This window comes from Lithobates pipiens, unplaced genomic scaffold (assembly GCF_037356315.1).
Source record: "Lithobates pipiens isolate NorthernLeopardFrog02 unplaced genomic scaffold, aLitPip1_a1.2 Scaffold_30, whole genome shotgun sequence".
Lineage (NCBI taxonomy): Eukaryota > Metazoa > Chordata > Amphibia > Anura > Ranidae > Lithobates > Lithobates pipiens.
In genome coordinates, this window is record NW_027507791.1 from 21,553,537 (window position 1) to 21,567,854 (window position 14,318).

The window sequence follows — 14,318 nt, forward strand, 5'->3', positions numbered from 1 at the left end:
AATTGATATATTTCCCAATTGTATCAAACCCCCCCCCCCCCCCCCCCAAAAAAGTTTTGTCTGTTACATCACTGAGAGCTGATCAGGGTACCTAGGTACGGTGGCTTTTTTGGACTTAAAGGGTACCTTGGGGGGAGATGGCCCAACACCTCTCTAGGAACTGTTTAGACTAGGACACAATGGAACAAACGGAACTAAACCCATCAACTGAACACTTAAAAAAAAAAAAAAAAAAGTTACATTCACAGCATGTCAGGATTGCCAACTTTTACATTTGCTTGTGTTCCCAGCCAAACCATCGAATGGGTGAAGTCATAACTGAGCACAAGTGCAGCACCATGGCAGCTGCAGATTAAGCATAGGCTAGGATGGTAGCTTCCTTGGCTGAGAAGGATAGGAGGGTTTAGTTCTGCTTTAAGTCAAACATGAACAAACGTTGTGCATTTAACCTGCAGGCTGTCGTCTGCCTCTAATTTTTATTCCCTCATTCATACTGTGCTAGCTGAATGCCCGCTGACTGCTGGTATCCTCATTCGGTGAGCAGCCCTATATCTGAGCGTGGTAAAATGCACATCAATGTGCTCCATAGTTCAGGCATTGCCCTCTCTAAGCTCAGTGAGCCAAACGACGCACATACACTGAAGCATCAAGAGAGTCTTATTAGGATCCCCAAGATTTTACTAAATCAGTGCAATGGAATATGTAAAACTTTATCTCCATTTAAAGTCCCTCAGGCATGCATCAAAACCTCTGCTGGGATCTATGAAGTAATGAAATTTTAGTTTTAGGTGAAGCTGGCCTTTAAAGAAGACCTTCAGTCACACAAAAAAAAAAAAACACAATAGGCAGCAGTGATGGGAAGCGGGCACTTTGTGACACTCTATAACCCTCTGCTGGCTTCAGAACCTAAACATTCTTATTAGATGCATTTCTACCAGTATTTGTGATTGACAAATAAAGTCCTGCCCCCTTTTAGCCCTACAGGCTGCAGACTATAGTTTTGGGCCATTAGATAAGTGCAGGAAGGGGTAGGTTCTTGACCACAGCACCTGGTTAAGCATAACAGTGCACTGAACCTTGGGGCTCCTAAGCAATATACAAGTTTAAGACAACTCTAGCCACATACTTTCCATCGCTGCTGACCACGATTGGAGTGTCCTAACTGGATTTTGTTTTGTGTTAAACTGGTTTTGTATCCCAAGTCAATGGGAAAGCAAAATTTGCTTGATGCAGGTCAAATGCATGTCAGAATACGATGCAGGTCAATCGCACCTGTCAACTAATTCTGAATGATCTCAAACTGATGTCACCGATACACATGTAAAGCCAACTGAGACAGGATCTTAGGGTGAGAACCAGGTCACCTAAGAGAAATGGATTTGTAGTGTTCTGTAAAAACTACAATGACCAACCCCAACCCAACGATCAGCACTCAGTAAAGCTGCCTTCTAAGGGAAGCCAATGTACTTGTTCGGGCTGTGCAATTTAAAACAATCTACATATTATAAAACAAGCATGTCTGCATTTATTTAGGCTTTTAAACTGCTTAGAACAATACTTCCTCTTAGAGTTCAGGTTCCTACCACAGAAGCTCCATGCTATCTCATCCAGGCTGCCCGGCCTAGACCTGCAACCGGTGGCATCCCTGGTGGTGGAATAGGTGGAGGTCCTGGAGGCTGACCTCCTGGCGGCACAGTAGGAGGTGGATAGCTTGTTGGTGGTAAACCAATCCCTGGCGGTGGGTGATTTGGAACAGTATGAGATGGGGGAAGTCTAGGCGGGGGGAAGTTGGGGTTGTAAGCAGGAGGAGGTGGGTATCCTGGAGCTGGAGGAGGAATGTTGGGAGGTGGGAATGTAGAAGGGGGTGGGGGTGGAGGTACAGATGGCGGAGGATTAGGTGGAAAAACATGGGGGTGATATGGTAGATGAGCTGGCGGGACGTAGGCAGGGGGCAAAGCTCCATAAGTTGGTCCTTCCGTCTTCATCATAGACTGGAGACTCTGGAAACCTTCGCCAGACATGTAGGAGCTGGTTGTAGACATACCAGTGATGTAACTAGAAGGTGGAGGTGGAGGTCGGTGTGGTGGTATAGGTGGTGGCTGATGGACAGCAGCAGGCAGAGCAGGTGGAGGAAGTGCGAGTTTTGTCAAATCAGCGGTTTCTGTAACGTTGACGGCATCGCCTTCTACTGCCCCAATTCCAGGCACCAGAGGTGGTTTTCGCTCTAGAGGCCACAAAGAAGAAGAAATTAATACACAATATGCAAGTCTGAAATTTCCCCAACCAGCTGGCCACAAAAAAAAAAAAAAAAAAAAACTTTTTAATTTTTTTAAAGTGTATTTACAGCGCAAGGAAGGTGTTGACTTCTTGAGGGTAATTTTTTACTACCTTTGTACCAATGAGGAAATTTCCCTTTACTAGAGATGCAAGAGGAGAGCAGAGAAAACCTCCCCAACTGGGAAAAATTCCCCTCTTAGACAAAAAAGTAGGTCCAAGTGAGCACAAAAATCCCTAAAAGGACCCCTAAAATTCAGATTTTATAGGCAACGAGACCATCATTTATATAAAAATTCATATTTTTTACAATTAAGTTAAAATATCCTCTAGATACCCTCTACTGGATCTGTACTCAAAGGCCTGAACATTGATGAATAAACAAAGCAATATGGCAGTATTATGTATAACCAGGCTGTGCCAAATCCAAACCCTTTTAGACTGCTGTTTCCATAACAGGTGCCCCTCTTCTTCTGGGAACAAGTCTAAAATGTCGGAGAACACACACAAACACACCTTCCCTTTAGGGGACACAAAGAATGTGAATTTTCCCAGCAAAGACACAAAGCAAAAAATCACAGGAGGGTCTAACCCTTTCCCACTGTAGCCAAAGATGCCTAGAGATGTACTTTTACTTCACTGCTGTCTGATGGGCACTGTGTGTATACCTCAATGCTGAGTTCTGCCAATTGCTTTTGATTGTTTAAAGTGGTTGTAAACCCATTACAACCACTTTAACCTACAGGTAAGTCTAGATTAAGGCTTACCTGTAGGTGCTAGAAATATCTCCCAAACCTAAAATGTTTAGGAAAAATTTGCAAGAATAGCAGCACCGATGTCTATGGCGTATGCGCCGTAGACATCAGGCACAGGCGCGCCGAGTTTGCCGCTTCTAATGGCGATCATCATGTCGTTAGTGGCGGCACCAGCCCGCGCATGTGCAAGAGTGACGTCATAGCGCTGGAGCCGCGATACCCAAAGTCACTCAGGGATAGATGGCGGCGTCCGAGGAGGCGAACGAGGGCCCATGTGTGGGCTTCGATCTCAGGTAAGTAATTCATAATGAGCTAGTATGCTATGCATACTAGCTCATTATACCCTTGTTTTGCAGGGTGTTTTTTTTTTTGAGGCTTTACTTCCTCTTTACATTTTTGTAAAGTAGTTTTGCTTCACGTTTGAATGCAATTAAGTTTTTTTTTAAATAAATTTAAAGTATATGTAAACCTTCATCTTGTAAAACAACCCATTCCGATTAAAATAGAAATGGGATGCAAAACATTTGTGTATAGATATAAAAAACATCAAATACTTTTTCTCCCTCTTTTATAAGTGATCACATAACCTCTGCTCTCAACTGCATAAAAACTGGGGGGAGAAATGGCAGTGCACTGGCCTTCCCAGTGAAAGTCTGTGTAGGGGGGGGGGGGGAAATCCCTGCAAATTAAAACAAGCAAAACCCAATTCATTTCACAGACCCCTGTTCATATTTGAGCGTTTTGTCGTCTTTAGCAAAATGCCTCTGGTTTAAAAAAAAGTACATAAGCTACTTTTCAGGCAAAATTGACGCCTATATTTGAAAATCTGCTCAAAAAACCCTTGAATATGTCTGAGAAAAAAAAAATGCTTGAAAAAGCACAGCTCAAGTGTGAATGTACAGTGCCTTGCGAAAGTATTCGGCCCCCTTGAACTTTTCAACCTTTTGCCACATTTCAGGCTTCAAGCATAAAGATATAACATTTTTATTTTTTGTGAAGAATCACCAACAAGTGGGACACAATTGTGAAGTGGAACGAAATCAATTGGATTTTTGAAACTTTTTTAAATAAAAAAATGAAAAGTGGGGCGTGCAAAATTATTCGGCCCCCTTGCGTTAATACTTTGTAGAGCCACCTTTTGCTGCGATTACAGCTGCAAGTCGCTTGGGGTATGTCTCTATCAGTTTTGCACATCGAGAGACTGAAATTCTTGCCCATTCTTCCTTGCAAAACAGCTGGAGCTCAGTGAGGTTGGATGGAGAGCGTTTGTGAACAGCAGTTTTCAGCTCTTTCCACAGATTCTCGAATGGATTCAGGTCTGGACTTTGACTTGGCCATTCTAACACCTGGATACGTTTATTTGTGAACCATTCCTTTGTAGATTTTGCTGTATGTTTGGGATCATTGTCTTGTTGGAAGATAAATCTCCGTCCCAGTTTCAGGTCTTTTGCAGACTCCAACAGGTTTTCATCCGGAATGGTCCTGTATTTGGCTGCATCCATCTTCCCCTCAATTTTAACCATCTTCCCTGTCCCTGCTGAAGAAAAGCAGGCCCAAACCATGATGCTGCCACCACCATGTTTGACAGTGGGGATGGTGTGTTGAGGGTGATGAGCTGTGTTGCTTTTACGCCAAACATATCGTTTTGCATTGTTGGCAAAAAGTTGGATTTTGGTTTCATCTGACCAGAGCACCTTCTTCCACATGTTTGGTGTGTCTCCCAGGTGGCTTGTGGCAAACTTTAGACGAGACTTTTTATGGATATCTTTGAGAAATGGCTTTCTTGTTGCCACTCTTCCATAAAGGCCAGATTTGTGCAGTGTACGACTGATTGTTGTCCTATGGACAGACTCTCCCACCTCAGATGTAGTTCTCTGCAGTTCATCCAGAGAGATCATGGGCCTCTTGGCTGCATCTCTGATCAGTCTTCTCCTTGTCTGAGCTGAAAGTTTAGAGGGACGGCCAGGTCTTGGTAGATTTGCAGTGGTCTGATACTCCTTCCATTTGAAAATGATCGCTTGCACAGTGCTCCTTGGGATGTTTAAAGCTTGGGAAATCTTTTTGTATCCAAATCCGGCTTTAAACTTCTCCACAACAGTATTACGGACCTGCCTGGTGTGTTCCTTGGTCTTCATGATGCTCTCTGCGCTTTCAACAGAACCCTGAGACTATCACAGAGCAGGTGCATTTATACAGAGACTTGATTACACACAGGTGGATTCTATTTATCACCATCAGTCATTTAGGACAACATTGGATCATTCAGAGATCCTCGCTGAACTTCTGGAGTGAGTTTGCGGCACTGAAAGTAAAAGGGGCCGAATAATTGTGCACACACCACTTTTCAGTTTTTTATTTGCTAAAAAAGTTTAAAATATCCAATAGATTTCGTTCCACTTCACAATTGTGTCCCACTTGTTGGTGATTCTTCACAAAAAATTTAAATTTTATATCTTTAGGTTTGAAGCCTGAAATGTGGCAAAAGGTTGAAAAGTTCAGGGGGGCTGAATACTTTTCGCAAGGCACTGCCCCATTCACATCTGAACAATTTTCAGTTTGTAAAACGCTCAGGTCTGAAGCTCCAAAACGCCCAACAAGAAAAATTCCATTCATTTCAATGGCCCCTGTTCACATATGAGCGTTCTGTTGCCTGAAGCTCAAAAAAGTACAGGAGCTTCTTTTCGGCAGATTAGCATTCTTGGCACCATAGACTTCAATACAAACGCCTGATTTGAGTAGAAAATAGCAGCTCACCACCACTAATTTCCTCTCCCTCTCCTCCTAGTGCTTTCTATTGGCTAAGCAAAAACCCCCCAGCTATAAAATGCTTGTAATATACTTCTAAAACAATTTCAAAAAGCTGCAAAACCCCCCCCCCCAAAAAAAAATGCCCCTAAAGCCAATACGCTCAGATGGGAATGGAGCCTAAGGCTCCGTTCACACTTGAGTGTTTTGCAGCTTGCAGTTCGAAGCTCAAAAACGCTCAACAAAGCAAAATCCCATTCAATTCAATGGTCCCTGTTCACATGTGAGCCTTCTGCTGCTTGTAGCAAAATGCCTGTCACTCCAAAAAGTACACAAGCTTTCCAGGCAGAATTGAGTGTTTTGTCCCCATAAAAGTCATTGGAAATGCCTGAACAGCTCAACATGTGTTTTTTTTACTGTTTTCAGCTCAAACAGCACCTCTCCTCCCCCTTTGCAGCAGCACTCCACACCATTTAGTTGAAAAACGGCAGCTAACAGCTGAAGAAATATGCAATTCTGCTCCAAAAAACAAGCTCTCTTAGCCCCCCCCCCCCCCCCCCCATGTCACCAGAATCTGCGTCCCCATTGGAAGATTTTTCCCCTCTATTACTTTTCTGGGGATAACCCAAAAAGTGGGATTTTCTTTTCAATGATAAACAGGAAAAACAGAGAGGGTGAATCTTCCCAAAGGGGCACAGACAGCAAGAAAAAGTGACAGGTGCTCTAAACTATCTCCACTCTATCCAAAACTAAAAAAAAAATACAAAAAAAAAAAGGTTACACTTTAACTACTTCCCGACTGGTGCACGACGATGTACATCGGCAGAATGGCAGCAGTGGTCAAATGGGCGTACAGGTACCCCCGTGAGTCCGGTCGCGGGTCCCGCGGACTCCACTGTGGGGATACCCGCGATCTTCTCACGTGGAGGCTGAATGGGGAGATGCCGATATAAACAGCATCTCCCCGTTCTGCCTAGCAACAAGTGACACTGATCTCGGCTCCCTGGGATTGGAGCAGAGATCAGTGTTCACTAAAACACAGCCCAGCCCCCCACAGTTAGTTACACGCCCCTAGGACACACTTAACCCCTTCACTGCCAGTGTCATTTACACATGAATCAGTGAATTTGTATAGCATTGATTGCTGTATAAATAACAATGGTCCCAAAAATGTCCGATGTGTCCGCCATGTCGCAGTCACACACACAAAAAAAAAATATCGCAGATCGCCCCCATTACTAGTAAAAAAAAAAAAATATATATATATATATATATATATATATATATATATATATATATATATATATATATATATATATATTAATAAAAATGCCATAAAACTATCCCCTATTTTGTAAACGCTATAAATTCTGTGCAAACCAATCAATAATCGCTTATTGCGATTTTTTTAACCAAAGATATATAGAAGAATACGTATCGGCCTAAACTGAGGAAAAGTATTTTTTTAAATATATTTTTGGGGGATATTTATTATAGCAAAAAGTAAAAAATAATGCGTTTTTCAAAATTGACGCTTTATTTTTGTTTAAAGCGCAAAAAATAAAAACCGCAGAGGTGATCAAATACCACCAAAAGAAAGCTCTATTTGTGGGGAAAAAAAGGACGTCAATTTTGTTTGATAGCCACGTCGCACGACCGCGCAATTGTCAGTTAAAACGATGCAGCGCCGAATCGCAAAAAGTGGTCTGTCTTAAGCCAGCAAAATGGTCCAGTCTGAAAGTGGTTAACCACTTGCCGACCGCTGCACACCGATATACATCGACACAATGGCAGCGGTGGGCAAATGGGCGTACCTGTACAACCCCTTTAAGAGGCGGGGATAACAGGCGCGTACAGCGTAATCGTGCCCGAGGGACGGGCTATGTAAACAAGACATTTTCCCGTTCCGGCTTGTGTCATGACAGAGATCACCGCTCCCTGTCATGCGAGTGCAAGCCCATCTGCCCCACAGTTAGAATCACACCCTAGGACACACTTAACCCCTTCATCGCCCCCCTAGTGGTTAACCCCTTCCCTGCCAGTGTCATTTACACAGTAATCAGTGCATTTTTAAAGCACTGATCGCTGTATAAACAATGGTCCCAAAATAGTGTCAAAAGTGTCCGATGTGTCCGCCATAATGTCGCAGTCACGATAAAAATCACAGATCGCCGCTATTACTAATAAAAAAAAGCCATAAAACTATCCCCTATTTTGTAGATTGCTATAACTTTTGCGAAAACCAATATATGCGTATTGCGATTTTTCTAACCAAAAATATGTAGAAGAAAACATATCGGCCTAACCTGAGGAAAAAAAATGTTTCATATATTTTTGGTGTATATTATAGCAAAAAGTAAAAAAATAGTGTTTTTTTCAAAATTTACACTTTTTTTGTTTAAAGCGGAAAGAAATAAAAACCGCAGAGGTGATCAAATACCACCAAAAGAAAGCTCTATTTGTGTGAAAAAAAACAACATCAATTTTGTTTTGGTATACCGTCGCACGACTGCGCAATTGTCAGTTAAAGCGACGCAGTGCCGAATCGCAAAAAGTGCTCTGGTCAGGAAGGGGGTAAATTCTTCCGGGGCTGAAGTGGTTAAGGGCATGAAAACGTGTTGCAAAACATTACCTTTTGATGTTGGTAAAAAAGGGTCAGGAGTGGTTTTGACTGTGCTGGAGTGCGTTGGCAGCCTATTCAAAATATATTTGATCTGGTACACTCAATACAGCAGCATCCAGACTACAATAAGGAGGGGCTGGACAAAAGACCAATCTGGATTGTCACATTCAAATACTGTATGTTGAAACTAGAGTTGGTGTTACCCAGTAACTCCATTTCCAGTAATCTTCCAGGACAGCACATGAGTGGCTTCATCCACCTAAAACAGGAAACACATCATCCACAATCAAATAAAAAGAGCACAGTCACCTAGTGTCCTCAATAGTAAGGAAGAACCGAAGGCAACTAATGGAATAACAGAATACTATAATAATAACCCAATACAACACAAACTATAGGGCGGGAGTCCATGCTTGTCCTGGGAGATTAATGGAAATGGAGTTACCAGGTAACTAACTCAAGTTTTCTCATTTCATCTTCCAGGACAGCACATGAGAGGACATTATAGAAATAATCTAATAGACCCCTTTCACACCACACCGCCCATAGCGTGGGCGGTAAAACGCCGCTATTTTTAGACCCCTTTCACACCAGGGCGTTTTGCAGGCGCTATAGCGTTAGAAATGGCGCCTGCAATCCGACCTAAAGAAGCTGCACAATTGTGTGTAGTGTGAAAGTTCAGAGGGCTTTCACACTACAGCGGTGCGCTGGCAGGACGTCAGGGAAAAGTCCTGCCGGAAGCTTCTTTGGAGCGGTGCGTTTACCACTCCTCCACCGCTGCTCCCTATTGAAATCAATGGGGCAGCGCTGTAATACCGCCGGCAAAACGCCGCTATTGTGGCGTATTGCCGGTGGTTTTAACCCTCTCTTGGCCGTTAGCGGGGGTAAAAACGCCCCGCTAGCGGCCTAAATGCGCCGCAAATCCGGTGGTAAAATGGCGCTTAAAAAAAAAAAAAATGGGCGGTGTGGTGTGAAAGGGGTACAAAACCGCCGGCAATACGCCGCAATAGCTGCGTTTTGCGGCGGTATTACAGCGCTGCCCCATTGATTTCAATGGGGAGCAGCGGTGGAGGAGTGGTAAACACAACGCTCCAAAGAAGCTGCTGGCAGGACTTTTCCCTGACGTCCTGCCAGCGCACCGCTGTAGTGTGAAAGCCCTCGGGCTTTCACACTACACATAATGGTGCAGCTTCTTTAGGGCGGATTTCAGGCGCTATTTCTAACGCTATAGCGCCTGCAAAGCGCCCTGGTGTGAAAGGGGTCTTAGGGTGGGCTACTGTTTCCAGGTACTATATCACAAGGCTAAGTCCTGAAAGGACTGCAGAGCAATCTGGAAGTGTCAAAACACTATGAAAATTAGACAAGGTGGTGACTTTGTAGAGCCGTTGAGGCAAAACTATCTATTCTCGGTCCACACTGAGGTCAAAGACCTGAGAAATGACCCAAATCCACTGGGCAGTACGACTTAAAATTATGTTCAGTATGTCCATTCATCTATGTGATCCACCCACCTACTGTGTTATTTAGACACCTGAGCCACTGACTTGGGTCCTCTGAACAGCACCAAAAGGCTACTTTACTTACACCCCCCCCCCCCCATCATTCGGATTGCTTAAGATAAAATACTATGGCTTGGATTCCTCTCTTAGGATGAGTTTGAAAATAGGGGAGGAATCACCAATACATAAGCCCGATGCTTAGGCATTCAGAACCTCAGAGCTATTTTAACAAGTAACCAGTCTGGGATAAACGCCTAGTGGGATTTTGTGAAGGCTAAATATCCTAAGAATAATTGTCCTTGTCCAAAAGTGTATAAAAGACAGACATGCTGAAATGCTGAATTGTCACTAAGCCATGCAGTGGCCTCAGAGAGTAGGGTTGAGTCCTGGAGCATTAGATCACTGTTGACTAGGATTATCCTATCAGGAGACTTGCTCTGTCACCAAGGTTTTGGCTATTAAGGGCTGTAAAGAAAAAACTTGCCGCCCCATAAGCGGTCTGCATCTGCAGCAAAATGACCCATTATCCCCTTTACACCAACAGACATACAAGCTTATACTACTATATAAAGCATAAACCCCAGGAAAGATTATAGTGACCACTAGGGTTGCACTGATACTACTATCGGTACTCGTGCAAATGCAGATACCGGAAACCGATACTTTCAGGCTCGGTTCTTTGAGCCGTCAGCAGTGTTAAAGAAGTCCGTTAATTGGAGATGTAAAAAAAAAAAGCAGCCGGCAATGTTTATTAACAACATTGCTCAGCCCCGAATCATTAAAATAAAAAAGAAACATTATTTCTTTTTGTATCTTTCTTCATCTGCAGATCAAAGGGATGAACAAATGTTCCTCTGTTTAACCCCTTAATTTACTCTAATCAGCCTTAATTGACTCCCTATTCTATTCCATTTAATTATTAATTTCCTACTTTTTGTTTCTTTTGTTCACATTTTATAAACCATAAACAATTAAAACTTATTTTTTTCTTTGTTAGCGAATATTTTTCCAGATATATATTAACATATTTACACATTTCACATTGATTATATATTTTTTTTAATTTAGTGCCTTTTCAATTTAATTTGTAAATACATTTTCAATGCTTTGTACTCTTGCTGATAGCTGAAGTTAAAACAAAAAATAGTTGCAGTAGGTATCGGTAATTGGTATTGATGAGTACAAAAAAGAAAATTATCGGTACTTGTAAAAAAAAAATGGTATCGGTGCATCCCTAGTGACCACACAACCCAATGTAAAGGGCCCAGAGATACAGTCAATATCGTTTCATATATTCAACTACAATGTTAAGACCTCCACCAGAGGAAGAACACCAAAAATACGTCATATGATAAAGGAAACCTCCTAAGTTAATCCTCTGCTGAATAAAAGCTCAGCAGCAAAATCCATGGGTCTTGTCAAGTACATATGCAAAGACACATGTCCTCCAAAGTCATGTACATAAAAGTAAAGTACCCTGTAGAATACACAAGACCCCTATTGAGCTGTATTCATACTAGAAACAACAAATCTTGCAGAAACTTCTGCAACAAAGAACATCTCACAAAGATGACTAATGTAATAACAAACATCACATATAGGTAATAGGTGGTGGAAATTATATGTATGCAGTGAGACATTGCACTAAGATACTTTGGTTAGGTCTCAGCGACCAGAAAGCTCATCTCTAAACCATTTATTGTATGTAAACAGTAAAAAAGGAGGACAAACCATATTGGCCCCAAAAAGAATGAGGAAGGACATCTGGGTTACAAAGGATGGGGAAGCTATTGAATTTATTCTTCTCCTCAGTCTTCACGAGGGAATCGGGGGGGGGGGGGGGGGGGGGGGGTTTAGTTAATAAATCACCAAGACCAGAAGGCTTGCACCCGAGAGTACTTGGGGAACTCGGTCAAGTAATTGCCAGACCATTGTTCCTAATTTTTACTGACAGTCTACTGACTGGAATGGTACCAGCTGATTGGAGAAAAGCCAATGTAGCACCAATATTTAAAAAGGGCCCAAAATACATCCCTGGGAATTACAGATCAGTTAGCCTAACAGCAATAGTATGCAAGCTCTTGGAGGGGATGATAAGGGACTATATACAATATTTTAGTAATGAGAATGGCATCATTAGAAGTAATCAGCATGGATTCATGAAGAATCATTCTTGCCAAACCAATCTATTAACCTTCGATGAGGAGGTGAGTTGCCATCTAGTTAAAGGAAAGTCCGTAGACGTGATGGATCTGGATTTTGCAAAAGCATTTGACACAGATCCTCAAACGTTTACTGTATAAAATAAGGTCCGTTGGCATGGACCATAGGGCGAGTACCTCAGGCTTTCACATTGGAGTGAAAGGAGAGCTGCTTTACAGGAGCTATTTTTAGTGCTATAGTGCCTATAAAGCGCCTCAGTGTGAAAGGGGTCTAAGAGTTTCAATTGGTATGCAATCAGGCTGGCCCTTGCACTACATATTTTTTTGCAAATCTGAAGACAAAAATCTGCAGAAAATCTAAATAGTGTGTATGGGGGCCTTGGTGCTAAAAATAGCGACTGGTAAAGCGCCTCTCAAGCCACCCCAGTGTGAAAGCCCAAGTGCTTTCACACCAGGGTCGTGCGCTTGCAGGATGGGAAAAAAAAAAGCAAGCAGTATCTTTGGGGCAGTGCAGGAGCAATATATACCCCGCTCCTCCACCGCCCCTGCCCATTGAATTCAAGGGGCAGCTACTATACGGGCACTATTAACCATTTCTTTGGCTGCTAGTGGGGGATAAAAGTGCCCTGCTAGTGGCCGAAAAGTACTGCTATAATAGCGTCTTAAGTGGTCTTAATCTTTCTACTTCAGTCCAGGGGTGGGTTGTTGCCCAAATGCAAGTACAGAAAGTCCTGCAGAACCCAGTAGCCCCGCACATGTACAAGTGTAAACCTAAATGTGGAAAGGATTTAACAGGTTGCAGCTTCTGCTGATCTCGGAATTTCGCCAGCACTCTGCTCTGCAGATTGAGAAGCGTTCGGGCCTTTGCCTCCAAAATTACCACACTAATGGTGGACAGAACACAAAGCACATTCACCATGTGCTTGGAGCAGGCATGCAAACACCCTTAGCAACCAATACCCAAAGAGGACATCCTCCTAGGGGCCCACACTGTGACTCCCCACAATACAGATATGGTAGGAAGGAGAGCTATAAAAAAAAATCCAAACAACCAACCTTGGAGCTATCTGCCAGATTCATACCAAGTGCCAAGGCAGAATCAGACTGCATGGTGTAGCTTTGCCAACCAGATGAAGTATGCTGTAATACTCCTGGGAAAATCCAGGTCCACTTTGTGCTCCCATCTGTTTGCGCTCCTTCCCTGGGGTCTGTGGATAATGGCACCAGGGTATACTCAAATACATCATATTATTGTCCAATCAGGGGGACCTGCAACATAGCAGGCTGCATTCTTTCCTGGCCTATGCATAATAGCTCACTTGCCTGAGCAGACATGCGTCCCTCTGATCTGGAAGTAATCAGGCACTGGGTGCCTCTACTTCAGCCTCACTGATCCCCGGCAGGTGGCATGCTCCAGCCATGCAGCTCTCCCTCCAAAAAATTTGGGGAAGCAAGTGGCCATGAGCCATCCATAGCAATCAGCAGCAAACATCAGGCTCTCAGCCAGCAATCGAGGACATGGAGCTTGACCAAATGCGAGTAAGGGAGGGCTCCAATAGAGCCTCGGCGCCCATGGGGATAGCTGCTTCTCCTCCAGCGGAGAAGGAACCTTGGGGAAAACCAAGAAGGTAGTGGGGAGGGAACATGCCACAACTAGGATACTTACAAAAGTAGCCTAGAAAACCCTAAATATGCGACCCCTCCAACCGAGGCCCCTGCAACTAGCACAAAGACCTGAGGAAAACCTAAGAAACCATTTAGATGTTCCTGCTAGGCCGAAGGAAACGAATACTGAGGACATTAGGTGACTGTGCTCTTTTTATTTGACTATGAATGATGTGTTCCCTGTTTTAGGTGGGTGGAGCCACTCATGTGCTGTCCTGAAAGATGAAATGGGAAAAAGGAATAGGACGACTGGAGGACAGAGCAGAGGGATGGCTCCTGCAGTCCACTGCTGCTCTTTCAGGGTCCAGTCAGCATTCCCCTCATTGTACCAGGGGTTGTGTAAATTTAACAACTCCTTTATTTGTATTGCATCAGTCTTCCAAATTTTGGTGTTATTTTAAACAATTGTGTACTTCCAACCTTGTAGTAACAAGTTTAGTGAAGGTCCTTTTCTGTTCCAGCAGAACTGTGCCCCGTGTACAAAGCCAGCTACATGTAGGCAAGGTTTGATGAGGAGGAACTTGTCACCTGCACAGAGCTCTGAAGTCAACCCTACTGAACACCTTTGGGATAATCTAGAATGCAGATTGTGCGC

The 14,318-nt window shown here is 43.3% G+C and overlaps 1 protein-coding gene across 1 annotated transcript in view; it reads right to left on the minus strand.

Moving 5' to 3' along the window:
- Nucleotides 1–1,502: 1,502 nt before the first annotated feature.
- Nucleotides 1,503–14,318, minus strand: part of CCNK (cyclin K) — a 44,963-nt gene continuing 32,147 nt past the window's right edge. The window contains exon 12 of the mRNA XM_077463764.1: nt 1,503–2,224. Within this exon, the coding sequence (XP_077319890.1) occupies nt 1,599–2,224 (626 nt within the window). The 3' untranslated portion in view covers nt 1,503–1,598. The remainder of the gene's footprint in view (nt 2,225–14,318) is intronic.